The 13,538-nt window shown below is 36.9% G+C and overlaps 1 protein-coding gene across 1 annotated transcript in view; it reads right to left on the reverse strand.

The window, feature by feature from the left end:
* Positions 1-1,459: 1,459 nt before the first annotated feature.
* The window catches only part of CHM (CHM Rab escort protein), a 176,679-nt gene continuing 164,600 nt past the window's right edge, over positions 1,460-13,538 (reverse strand). Inside the window, exons 14-15 of the mRNA XM_063083178.1 lie at positions 12,571-12,731; positions 1,460-3,949 (exon numbers count right to left, since the gene is read on the reverse strand). Coding sequence (XP_062939248.1) covers positions 3,758-3,949; positions 12,571-12,731 — 353 coding nt within the window. The 3' untranslated portion in view covers positions 1,460-3,757. The remainder of the gene's footprint in view (positions 3,950-12,570; positions 12,732-13,538) is intronic.

Genomic DNA, 13,538 nt, shown 5'->3' on the forward strand with positions numbered 1-13,538 from the left:
ATTTTTAGGATAGTACTGGCACATTAAAATGTGACTTCAATGAAACCTTGGGCAAAATTATTTTATCCTGTAAAAATAAGAGAAAATGCTATGTTGATAATACACACAAGAGCAATAGTTTCTAACATATATTAGAAATGGGAGTAGAAAAGTAAGAGCTAGTATTTTCAAGCTCTACAAACAAATCCTCCACTGGATTGGTACACTCTTGCTAATTTCTTTTCCACATATGAAAATCCTGAATAGAACAATTCACTGATGCTTCTAGATCAGCTACAGTGTCCATCACTAAAGAATATTTCTTTTAGGGGTCAACTGTCTCATTGATAGGAGGAGGACTTACACTTGCAAGTCCTATTAACATTAATAGGAGTTACCCACATAAATCCCCCTGCAGTGATGGGTGAAAAGACCCTCTAGTCTACTAGGATCCAAGTTCTAATGATTACCTGTCAAACAGTCCTAAGAGTCATCATCACCAGAAAAAGCAGACGTGACAACTTGGATGGCAAGGGCATCTCATTGCAGCCCTACAGCTAAACCGTGCATTAATGGAAAGAAAAGTGGCTTTCAAAATATGACTTGGGATGCTAAGTGTTAAACCACTTGTGTTTAAAAAAAAAAAACCCATCATTAAAGAGAAGAATTCAAACGTATCAAAGCACTTGTTTAAAAAAAAAAGTGTGAATATGTATGAGCTTGAAGGTGCTTGAAGGATAATACAGCTACTTGTTTAAAAATTCAATTAAACTTATCTTTCTTAAACTTGATTTATTAATAATCTCATATATAAACTGCCAGTTTTGAAAGAGTCCTGTTAGCTTTTGAATGCATCTTGTCTGAGGAGCTTTAGAAACTACTTGGAATTGACAGAAAATGTCAGTGTGCTTTAATTATTTGATTCAAGAACAAATCACAGTTCAATGAATGATTTCTACATAAAAAGAACATCAGCAGTATCTTGTCTTTTGCAAGTAAACTGCCGAGGACTCAAACATCTTAGAGAAAAACATTTCAGATTGTCATTCACCAAACAAATATGAAAATCATTTCAGATTCTCATTTTCTAAATGAGATGTGAAAACAATTTGTAGGCAATAAATGTACTGTAAAGTCATAGCCCATGCCTCACAGCCTCCACAGCGCTGATTTCGAACAGAATAAGGTCCCATCCCCCTGTTTGATATTGACCTTGATGCTGCCATCTAGAAGTTTGTTAGGTAAATCAAACCCACGTATTATTTGAAAGTTTTTCTCACAAACTTAACACAGTTGTCAGATGACCAGAAACAACACCAAACATACAGCTGAGCATTTAAGTAATAGCCTAATATCAAAAAATAAATCAGGTCCAAATAAATCAAACTAAACAATCTTCAGTTTCTTGGCATATATACAAAACTTTAATATTAAAAAAGTAGGATACCACACCTAAAAGGCATTGAAAAGAGTCTTTATTTCTTCTGAAAACTTACTGTGACAGTGTGCAAATTTATGAATAATCATATATTCATGCTTTTTGGAAATATATATAAAATTAACTGAGTAAAAGACAAATTACTCAATACCAATAGCAGTAAATAGCTTATTTCCAAGAAAATTGTTAGAATTCCTGCTTTAAAATATCACTATTTAGCAATTAAATTTCAACAATTTTTTCTGGAAGTTTTTAGGACTTTAGACCAAGGGCTGCCAATCCAGGAAACTCATGGCCACTATTTTAGACAAAGGGCTGCCAATCTCAGATACTAGGACTGTCCTACAAGTTACCCATTACTGTGGCTTTTACTATGGACAACTAAATATTATAGAAGATGGGGAAAACTATAACCCCATTTTTGTATAGAAAAATATATCAATCGACTTTTACTATATATATGTTTTTCTAGGCAGGCACAGCAACTAGAAAAACACAAACCAATAACTAATTGGTTTTCATACTGATTACTAAACTGAATGGTATTATCATTTTTGGTTAATAAGAAGCATGCACAACTAAATTTAAACACCTGATCCAAATTCTCTGATAATAGCAATTTTCAAAACTTCAAATTGGCTATTGAAACTTTTGCATTATGTACAACATATTAATTTCATTCATATGACTTCAGGCTCAAGGTTTTACAACAAAACCAAAAGGTTTTTCTTTTTTTGACTTAAAACTATGAAAATAAATATTTATTTGCAGTAATTAAGATAGCTTAAAAGAAAGCTCTTAGAGTAATTTGTTACATTCTGAGGCAACAGGATATATCTAAATTTTCTAACAAGGTTATTAGCAGTTGTGTAATACTTTAATCACCACTAATCATATTCAGGAGCTTTTCAACAGTATTCAGTAAATGATCTGGAAGAGAGATTCTGATGCTGGCTAATGGATGAAACAGGGTACAATATGAGCTGGGCCATGAGACCATAAAATCTCTCTTTCATTGTTCTACATATACCTGCAGTAAGGCTATCAGAATTTTTCTAGTAATTCTAGGCCTATCCTGATTGTCTGTTTACATAAATGTGCATGCTGCATTCAAGAGGCCTTAACTCTAAGACTACAACAAAGTACAATATCTTTACTGGTGCAACTTACTACAATTGTGCCCACTTCCAGCAACCCCTACGATGCCCCTCATTCAGCAGGAAGTAGCCAGAGATGATGGCGATGCCCATTTTTCTATCTAAACCAAAGAGGGGGGAATGTTAGGCAATTATGTTTTAGCGGATGTCTAAGACGGCGGCGGGCGGTCGGGAGGAACACCCAAAATGGCTGCAGAGAGTTTCAGGTCCCTAGAACAGCACGTTTTCTGAGAATCACAAAAAAAACCCCTTCCCTTCTTCCTCACAATCACATCCCTTTCCTGCACGTGCGAATTTCTCCACCTACAGAAAAATCCCAACTCAGCTTAAACCCCTCTCGCTTCCCACCCCTTCCTTCTTAGCCAATAGGAACAGTCCAGCTCAGCCTAACTGGATATAAAAGGCCCAACCCGACTCTCCCTGCTGCTGCTCCCACTTCTGAGAGGGCAGCCCGCTTGCTCATTTTGCCTGCCTAACACACTTTGGTTGAGTCCCTGTCTCCTGGTGGGTTTTATTTTTGTGCTCAGGCTGGGGCTTTTCCTTTCAACTACTAATATTAAAAAAAAAATTACTAAGCAATAGACTCACAAGTTGTTAGTAAAAATTAAGTTCTAAACACCTTAATATTAGCATTTTCAATACTTCTCAACATAGAAAATGAAAGAAAACAAATACAGGTTCTTGCCTGGGTCATGATACTTTAGTTTTTTTCAACTGAATTTGCATATGCTTTTATCAATTATGTCATGATGCTCATAATCATAAAGAAAATATTATTTAAATAATCAAAGGAAGTATGTGAGCTGATTCTGAAGATGTAGCTTTCAATCCGAAAATCCTAAGTTGCAAACAAAAGTTGTCCTAATACTAGAGAATAATTAACAGTGCATAGGGATCACTTTCATGTCTATAGCTATATTGCTGGGAATCCATTTATAATTTTCATCTGCTAATCCCACAGGTTTGGTATCCTAAAACAGACAAGTCAATGTGCTTTACGAGTGTTTTGTGTTCTTGGAATGTACTCATTAAAGAAAATCTCCTTTTGGATTTCTATGACCTACTTCTCCTGATTCTGTACGTCAACTGGCTGCTGCTTTCTAACATTTTTCAAACAGTCCATCAAGAGGACTAAGGCCAGTAGGGATTTCCAAAGTGGGGTATCCAGTATGGTATAAATCCATTATTCAGAGGGTTCCTCTGGGTTTCCCAGGTTTGCACTTTCCTTGGGAGGCTCTAAGTTGACCTCTTGTATGGCACTAGATTCTGGAGCCTCTGGTTGTAAACTGTCTCCATCAAGGACAATGTCTTCAGGATTTGGTGGGGGTGGACAGAAGTCTTCATTGGGGCAGATTTGCTGGAAAAGTGTTTCAGCCTGGCCAGGGAAGAAAGAACAAAATAGACTTTGGACATCAGCTTAAAATGTATGTGCATTTCTGGCACTATCTAAAAACATTTAAAGTGTCACCCTTAAAAATGTCTTTAACCAGGTTATAGCACTTTACCACTATACATGAACTTTTAAAAGTCTGCTTTCAGAATGCTATGACTTTTCTCCTTCTAATTCTATACATGCACTTAGCTGTATTCTTCAAGGATGGCTGGACAGTACTTGATTAGGTTTATTATCAAGTGTTGAAATCAATGAGAATCTAAGCACATTCATTCTTCACATCAACAGATATACAATTTTCCTTGAAATTCTTTATATAATTTCCCATAAAGTCTATTTGTAATATTTGTATAGTCTTTAGCATATAATTTTAATGTCATTGCTCCAATCAAAAAAATTCTTTACTATTTGCTCAACCATTTGTTTTGCGATATAATTTCCCTCCCCTGTCCCTGGGCTTTAAAAAGTACACCACAGTATTTCAGCTGATGGACTTCAAATACATGGCCTCAGTGCAAATGCTGGCTCTGTCACTTAGCAGCTATGTGGTTTAAGGAATGCTTACTCAACTTCTAAGCCTTGGCTTCCTGATCTATAAAATAGTAAGCCTCTATATGCGGTAGCTAAGTATGGCAGGGTAAGAAAATAAAAAAGTAAATATGATCTTAACAAGAAAAAGGAGAGAAAGAGAGAGAGAGAGAGAGTGAGAGTGAGAGTGTGTGTGTGTGTGTCTGTGTGTGTTGAGGGTACATCAAAAAGTTCATGGAAAGATCTGTATGATTTTTTTTCTGGAGACAAAAAATGACCACTTAGCAAGTCTTACAGAATTGGACTACCTTGCAGCCACAAAAAAGTATTGAGGGAGAAAAGTATCAAATGATAGTAATAAAGCCATTTACAAAACAGTCCCCAAACTTGATTTTATATATATACATACATATATATATATATATATATATATATATATATATATACATACATATATATATATATATATTCAATTTTATTTATTTTTGTGGGGTTCACAGCATTGTTTCAGTACATGCATATTCTGCACAATGATTCACTTCGGGTAGACAGCATAGTCTTATCCCCATCAGTTCACCTCTAGTTTTCGGCCCCATCCCCACCCCTCCCGGCTTCTGGTAACCATTATTCTACATTTTTTTTTTTTTAAACACACAAAGATTAACATCCTTATTGCAAAAAGACCTCTTAAAAATGAATTAGAAAAACCTAAGCAGACATTTGGTGAAGGACATGAACAGATGAGTCACACACCCCAAAGAAATACACGTGGTTAATAAGTACATTCTAGGATTTGGTTGCGGGCGGGGTTGGGGCTGGCCAGCCCCCATCTCAGGATCCTAGGTTGACTGTTTCCCCTGCTGGCCTAGATGTGCGGCAGGGGTGGGGCTAAGGCCCATGACCCCCACACCCCCTCTCAGGACCCCTGGGCGTCAAGCTGGCTCAGTTGCTGGTCCGGATGTGCAGCAGCAGGGCTGAGGCCCACGCCCCCGTTTCTCGGGACCACAGGGAGGGCGACGGGCTGACCCCACTGCTGGCCTGAATGTGTGACAGCAGGGCTGAGGCCCACGGCGCCGTCTCTCAGGACCCCTGGGCAGGCATCAGGCTGGCTTCCTTCCTGGCCAGTGTTGGGGGCCGGGCTGAGGCCCTGGCCAGTATTTCAGACTTCCCGCTGGCATCAGGCTGACTCTTTCTATTTTTCCAAGAACGTTTTGGGACCTTCAGATTATGAGACTGATGCACTGCCAGCTGTGATAACCACAAACTTTCTGAAGTACCCTCCTATATATATGAAGTAAATGTAGCAGGTAGAATCGCTGTTCTATTCTAAACATATTCCTACTTTTATTAAGATGACTACAACTCACTGTTGATAAGGATCCCTGCCACGCTAGGGGCACTACATCCTATTGGTAAAAGGGAGTCATTAAAGGGTTGTTAGATATATGCTTATTTACAAAGCTATAATGATGTTTTGTACTGCTTCATCCTTCTTCCCAATCACACAAGGTCATTCATTAGGCCAAGAGTTGACAAAACTGACAAATCCAGCTTGCTGCCTGTTTTTGTAAATAAAGTTTTATTGGAACAGTCACATCATTTGTTTATCTAATGTCTATGGCTGCTTTGGAACTACAACTGCAGAGTTGGGTAGTTGCAATAGAGACCAAACAGGCTGGAAAACCTAAAATATTTACCATGTGGTTGTCTACAATTGGCAGACTCCTGCATCAGGTGATTAAAATGGATATTCTTTGGGGGTGAGTAGAGGGGTAATAAACAGAAGCTTCTGAGCTTTGATGTAGATTTGAAAGAAGGACAGAGAGAGGAGAATAGTTTTTTATCCCCTCTTGGGTATGTTTCAAGGGTATATTTTTGAACATGCTGTTTACTAAAGATATATTTTATAAATTTTAAAACATTTCATTGACAAATAAAAATTGTATATATTCAGGGTGTACAACATGATGATTTGATATTTTTATACAATGTCATGATTCCCAGGATCAAAATTTAACACATTTATCACCACCCATAGTTACCATTGTGTGAGTGATTGTGTGTGTGTGTGTGTGTGTGTGTGTGTGTGTGTGTGTGCGCGTGCGCGTGCACGCGCGTGCGCCTGCAGTAAGGACATTTAAATCTGCTGTCTTATCAAATTTCAAGTAAACAATCCTGTCATTTGAGACAACATGGATCAATCTGGAGGACATTATGCTAAATGAAATAAGCCAGACACAAAAAGAAAAATAGTGCATGATCTCACTTATATGTGGAATCTAAACAAGTCAAACTCATAGAAACAAGAAGTAAAAGGGTGGTTGCCAGGGGTTGGGGGAAATGGGGAGATGTTGGTCAAAGGGTACAAACTTTCATTTATAAGACGAGTAAGTTCTGGGGATGTAATGTCCAACATGGTGACTAAAGTTAACAGTACTGCATTGTGTACTACAGATATTTTGAAATTAAACATTAGAGATGCCTGCTTTGCTCTCCACCCCAGGAACTCACCATACCTCTTTACTGCAGATACTGAGTCCCTAGTGTAGAAGCAGGAGGTCCTATATCAGACAAAGCCTCCACCTCACCCTTCAGTTCCCCTAATAGTCTTTTTGGCTTATATCTTTATCTTGACTGTAGAAATTCTCCCTCCCCTTTACTCTCTGCATGTTAAAAATTGCCAAATTCTATCAATTTTATCTTCTATTTCTTGACTCTATCTGCTCCTTCTCCAGTGACATAGCCCAGGCATGTACCAACCATCTTTCACCCAGACAACTGCAACAGTCTCAGATATGGACTGGTGTCCTTGTTTCTATGGTTTCCCCTGCAATCCATTTCCATGCCACTTTCAGAAGGGTCTATGGAAAATGAAATTCTGTTTATTCCACTTTCCAGCTTAAAACTCTTCACTGACTCCCTATTACCAAAGGGATATAATCCAAGGTCCTTACTATGGCATACAAAACCCTTCAGGCCTACATTCTCTGCTCTTATCATGTATCACTTTGTCCAACCTCCATCTCTCAGACCTTTTGCTTCACTAATACCTGTTTATTTGTACTTTCCTAACCACACCTTGATGTTTACATCCTGAGCTAGTACAGATGCTATTCTTTACACCAGGAAGGCTTCAACTCTACTGTCTTTGATTTGGATGGAGAATTGCTACTCATCTCTTTGTACAGTTCTCTGACTCCTAGATAGAGTGCATCACTACTCTTATGTTACTTCCAGACTTTGGGTATTATATTAATGTATACACCACACTACACTATCATTTGTTTACACGCTTTTCTCCTTTATTAGACAGTGATCCCTCCAGGATGACAAGGACTTTTAGTCAACTCTTAAAGTGCCTGACATGGAATAGAATGCCAATAATTTTTTTAATTATACAAATAGAAGAACATTTAAAACTGTACATCATACAAATATTAGGTATAAATATAATAATTATATAGACGGTCCCCAACTTATGATGGTTTGACTTAGATTTTTCGACTTCACAATGGTGCGAAAGTGATACGCATGTAGTAGAAACCATACTTCAAATTTTGAATTTTGATCTTTTCCTGGGCTAGCAATGTGCAGTACAATATGCTTATGTGAGATATTCAACACAGTATTATAAAATAAGCTTTGTGTTAGATGATTTTGCCCAATTTTAAGCTAATGTAAGTGTTCTGAGAACTTTTAAGGTAGGCTAGGCTAAGCTATGATGTTCGGTAGGTCAGGTGTACTAAATGCATTTTCGACCTAATGACATTTTCAACTTAGGATGGGTAACCCCATCGTAAGCCAGCTCCTCTGTCTAACACCTTTGTCTCCTCCCTGTAGGACAAAGTTCCCCCTTCACCCCTGCCATGTGGCTGGATCCTACTCTGCTTCCATATATCCCAGTCATGAATACCCTGCCTCCTGAGGCTGCCACTCTACCCTTACTTACGCTCTGCCTGCCCCACCTTCAGCCCATCAGCCACTGGCCCTTGCTGACACCAACGTCCTATAGCCAGACTCCAGCCTTTCCTAAGTCTCTCTTCTCTCTAACTGTTGGAACCTTTTAGGGTCAACTCTCATGCTCTGAAAGGTATATCTAACTCTTCTTGATCTGCTGCATTTCATTTGCTAACTAAATCCAGTTCTAATCCCAGAATAACTGATTGTCAACTTTTAATCCTCCTCACCCTTTTTAAGCCAGAAGTTAGTGCAAAGGGTGAAGAGTTTCATGTGGTTAAAAACATTAAAAAGGGCTAATCATATTGTGACCTGGTTTCTTTATACTGGGAAGTACAGAAAGGACAAGATGAATTATTTAAAATATTCCTATTTTTTAAAATGTATTTAAATACATCTATGTAAAACAAAAATAAACTTGTTGTCAATCTGGCACTTTAATGTATTTAGGATGTATCCTTATTCACAAGTTAGAAGTAGCACAGTACACTGGATGAGTGTACAACCACTGGGATCCAACAGACTTGAATTTAAATCTTGGCTCAAAAACTTATTAGCTATGTGATCATTAGACAAGTTATTTAGGGCCTTTGGGCCTTAGCTTCCTCATCTGGCAAATGAGGATGTCACAAATACTTACCTCATGGGGTTGTTTTGAGGATCAAATAAGATTATATGAGACTGCTATGGGTTGAACATCCTCCAGAGTTCATGTGTTGAAAACTTGACCCCCATTGTAACAGTGTCAAGAGGGTGGGCAATCCTATCATGGTATTTGAAAGGTAGGGCCTTTAAGAGGTGATTGGATTGTAAGAACTGTGCCCTCATGAAAGGATTAATTTATTCACGGAGTAATGGGTTAGTGGTTTAATAGGTTATCATAGGTGTAGACTGGTGACTTTACGAGGAGAGCACAAGAGCTCTTGCCATTCTCGCCATGTGACACCCTGCGATGCCGTAGAGTCACCACCAAGAAGAAGCCCCTCACCAGATATGTTCCTTGGACCTTGGACTTTCTAGCATTCAAAACTGTAATAAATAAATTTCATATCTTTATAAATTACCCAGTTTCAGGTATTCTGCTGTAAATGACAAAAAACTGACTAATACAGAGATGCTAAGGATAGTATCTGACACACAGAAAATGCTCAAATTAATGGAAGCTACAGAAAATATGACATCTAAAATTGCCCTCTCCCTCAATGGCAGGAGAAAGCAAATAGCACTGCAATATGTGAGCAACTTTATAGTTCATACAATCTATAAAGCTAGCCCTCAATTTACAAATGGACAGTGTACCAAAAGTCATAAATGATTTGCTAATTTGTCCATAAAACATTGCTGTAAATGATGGTTAGGTTGCCAGCCCAGCCCAACATCAGCCATTTTATACCTGACATACAATACAAACAGTACGGCACTAGTTAATTATTCTTGTTCCCACAGTAGTGACAACTCCTAGTGGGTGGGGGCTCCTGAAGGAGGAGTGAGCTATCAATATCTTGGGAGTGGGGACTATGAGCCACTCTGTTCATCAGTATGTGTGGGTAAATGGAATACAATCTGTATCAAGAAAAGAGATGTCGTATGTCAGGTTCAGAAAAAATTAAAGTAACGTAAACTACAAAAACTAGCAAGTCACAAAAAAAAAAATCACAACTATCACTTAGGCTAGCATCATTGTGGTGACAATAGGGAACATCTTGGTGTGCTCCTGCACACAATTTTAACTTGTATTAAACACAGATCACCTTATATTTTCAGTTATGCCTTCAAATCATAACTAGTTCCTTATAGGATATAAGGGAGTCAGGCCTACATTATTCAACCTCTATACACTTACCAATAAGAAAAGATGCAAACTTGCCAACTGGTAAAATGAAGCATTTTTTTGGTAAGGAAAAAAAAGAAAAAGAAAACAACTCTGCAGAGGCTTGTGTTTTCTATATGGGCAAAGCCTAGGTGAAGTTCTGAGAGCTTTTATAGATAATATTCTTCATTTGGAACACATAAATAACCAATCGGTAACTGGGATAATTATAGGATGATATACTGAAATTAGAACTCAGTTTATCTGAATAAACTATTTATAAATATTATCAATGTTCTTTAAAGATGGCATTATAATATTTCTCCCAAAATTGACATATGAGGTTAAAAGCTATATAACAAATTTAAAACTACTTACATTTAATAGCATATAATAATCAGTGCCAAAACTAGCATTATACTTTTTTCTGCTCTGATAACACTTTACTCTCAAAGGTTATCATCTTGAGAAGCAAATTACCTCATGATAAAATTATCCCTTAATTACAATCTTCTAGTATGTAGTTTAGATCACATCAGAACTTGTATTATAAGTCGTTATTTAAAAGGCCTTCCATTTTTGTTAAAAAAAAAAAATATTAAAGTTCATTCAGGGATAAAAAATGACCAAAAAACTAAAACCTAAAAAATGACCTGGCTGAAAACTTGCTGGCAATTTCTGGCTGCAAAAAAATCAGATTCAAAGTAAAAATGTCTTGATCATTTTAAGCCATAAATGCAGAGCTTGAGCAATCCTGGGTTCCTATTAAACTAACTTAATAAATGATGAATGAGAGATGTGAATTCTTGCTTTTTTTTTGGTGTCACTGGTTGAATATAGTTATCCAAGGATCACCATTAGACTCTGAAGATGAGACACAAAGAATTTTGGCTAAAAACTGTAGATGTCTGGATTACAGTCATAGTCATAGCTTTGCTGCTATGACTAAAAATTAGATTAAAGTGTCAATGAGGCCATTAGCTACTATAAGATCCCTGCCCCTGGTGGGAATGAAAGTTCCATCTGTGGTCTTAGGACAATGTTAAATTACCCATTTATTGAATCAATAGACAGATATGCCAACTCTAACTGAAAAGTTTAGACTTGTGCCTCAGAAAAGATTTTCTACTTTTTTCTTCCCATCAAGGGCCGAGAAGTATTTTTGTATATGCATATGACTCTTCTGCTTAATGGAATCATAGTTCACTTCTGGCAGCTTGTATCAGCCTATATCTCTCCATAGCCCTGCCCAGAATGGCAGTCTCAAACTTCCACCTCAACTTACCATACTTCTCAGCAACTGTAATAGTAGCTGTTGGGATATAAGCTTGTGTCAAAACGTTAATGGAATCATGTTAATTGTTAAAAACTATGTTTTATATTCTTTTCCAAGATAAAAAAAAAATGCGTTAAGATCGCTGTAAAATTACATTTTGTATGCCTTACTAGTTATACCCTTTTTAAAATGGCTCAGGTTATCAGGGGAAAAAGGTTTGTTTATTCCAAAATAATATAGATAAGTTAACTGTTTAAATTAGAAGCAAAGTTCTTTAGAATAGTGGCATTAGAAAGTCATTTTTTTATATGTATTTCTAACATCTTCCATCTTCCATTCTTATTCCCAAAAGGAACTCATAAATAATCTGTTGTATTTCTAACATTATATTTGAGAAGTGAAAAAATCTGATACTATATTTAAACTATATTTAAGTTAGTTTTGCAGTTCATAGAAAAAAAATAGGCTCAATGCATTAGTATGTCTCTGTTGCTTAGAACACCTGAAGCTGGGTGATTTATAAAGAAATAAAATTTATTTCTTACAGTTTTGGAAGCTGGGAAGTCCGCAGTCCAAGGGGTGCATCTGGTGAGGGCCTTGTTCTTGGTGGAAACTCTCCACAACAATGCAGGGTATCACATGGAGAGAATAAGAATGGGCTGAGCAAGAGAGCTAAACTTTTCACTTGCTCTCCTTACAAAGCCATCAGAACCACACCCATTACTCCATGAATGGATCAACCCATTCACAAGGGCACAGTCCTCACAATCTAATCATCTCTCTTAAAGGCTCTACCTTTCAAATACCATAATCGTATTTCCTACCCTCTTAGCACTGCTACAATAGGGTTCAAGCTTCCAATACATGGACTTTAGGGAGACATAGTCGAGCCATAGCAGGCAAATTGCAGAGATGGTATTAAATGAGAGAGATGATTTTCTAGTCTTCTTTCCCTCCTCCCAGAGGAAAAAACAATTCACTTTCCCTACCACACCAATTTCTTAATACAAAACTAAGAAACAACAGCCTTACCTGTTTGACAGCATTATCATTTCCTAAACCACAGTCTGGGCCAGAGCAGACATAAACATTGGATGGTAAATCATTGTAACAGTTCCTGCTGATGTCTGAAGAATCTCTCATATTGAAGTAAAGAGCCCATAGAAGTCTTGGCTTTTCAACTTCTTCATTTTCTAAATGTAGAAATAAATTTATTTACATTCTAAAACACAATGTGTGTTGCTTATCAATTACTACATTATGTGGCTAATTACCATTAAAGCCATGACTAGACATTGTAGTAAATCAGTTTTTACATAAATAATTAGCAAATTTGCATCCACACACTCTGATATATGTGTATGAGATTTCAAGCAATGATAGCTTTTCAACCAAAGAAAAGTTAGATTTTAAAAATTGCTTTGATTACTAAATTAATTAAATTTAACTCCAATCATGCTCCCTTGGGTTTCTATTACTTTTCCTCAGCAGTATCAAAGTGCTTATGATCACATTCATTTTAAAATTACCCCCGGGAGCTGAGAAGTTTACATAAATTGATTTCTTATGTTTCAAATGGACAAACCAACTTGATAAACTGTAGATGACTAAGTCAACAGTATATACATATGAGATGTCTAGAATAAGCAAATCTATAGAGACAGGAAGTAGACTGGTGGTTGCCTAGGGCTGGAGGTAACTGGGGTAAATGGGGAGTGACTTCTAATGGGTATAGGGTTTCTTTTGAGAGTAATGGAAATATTCTAAAATTGACTGTAGTGATGTTTGGATAATTCTGTGAATATACTAAAAAAAATTGAATTTTACACTTTAAATGGGTGAATCATATGTATATGAATATCTCAATAAAGCTATTACTAAAAAATAGTACATACAGATTTAAAACTTTGATATCCTAGCTCACATTGTAATGCTCTGTCATACTTAATTACAAAGTTAATGGCAACCAACAAGCAAATAACAAAAATAAGATCGTGAGA

This window comes from Cynocephalus volans, chromosome X (assembly GCF_027409185.1).
Source record: "Cynocephalus volans isolate mCynVol1 chromosome X, mCynVol1.pri, whole genome shotgun sequence".
Classification (NCBI taxonomy): Eukaryota; Metazoa; Chordata; class Mammalia; order Dermoptera; family Cynocephalidae; genus Cynocephalus; species Cynocephalus volans.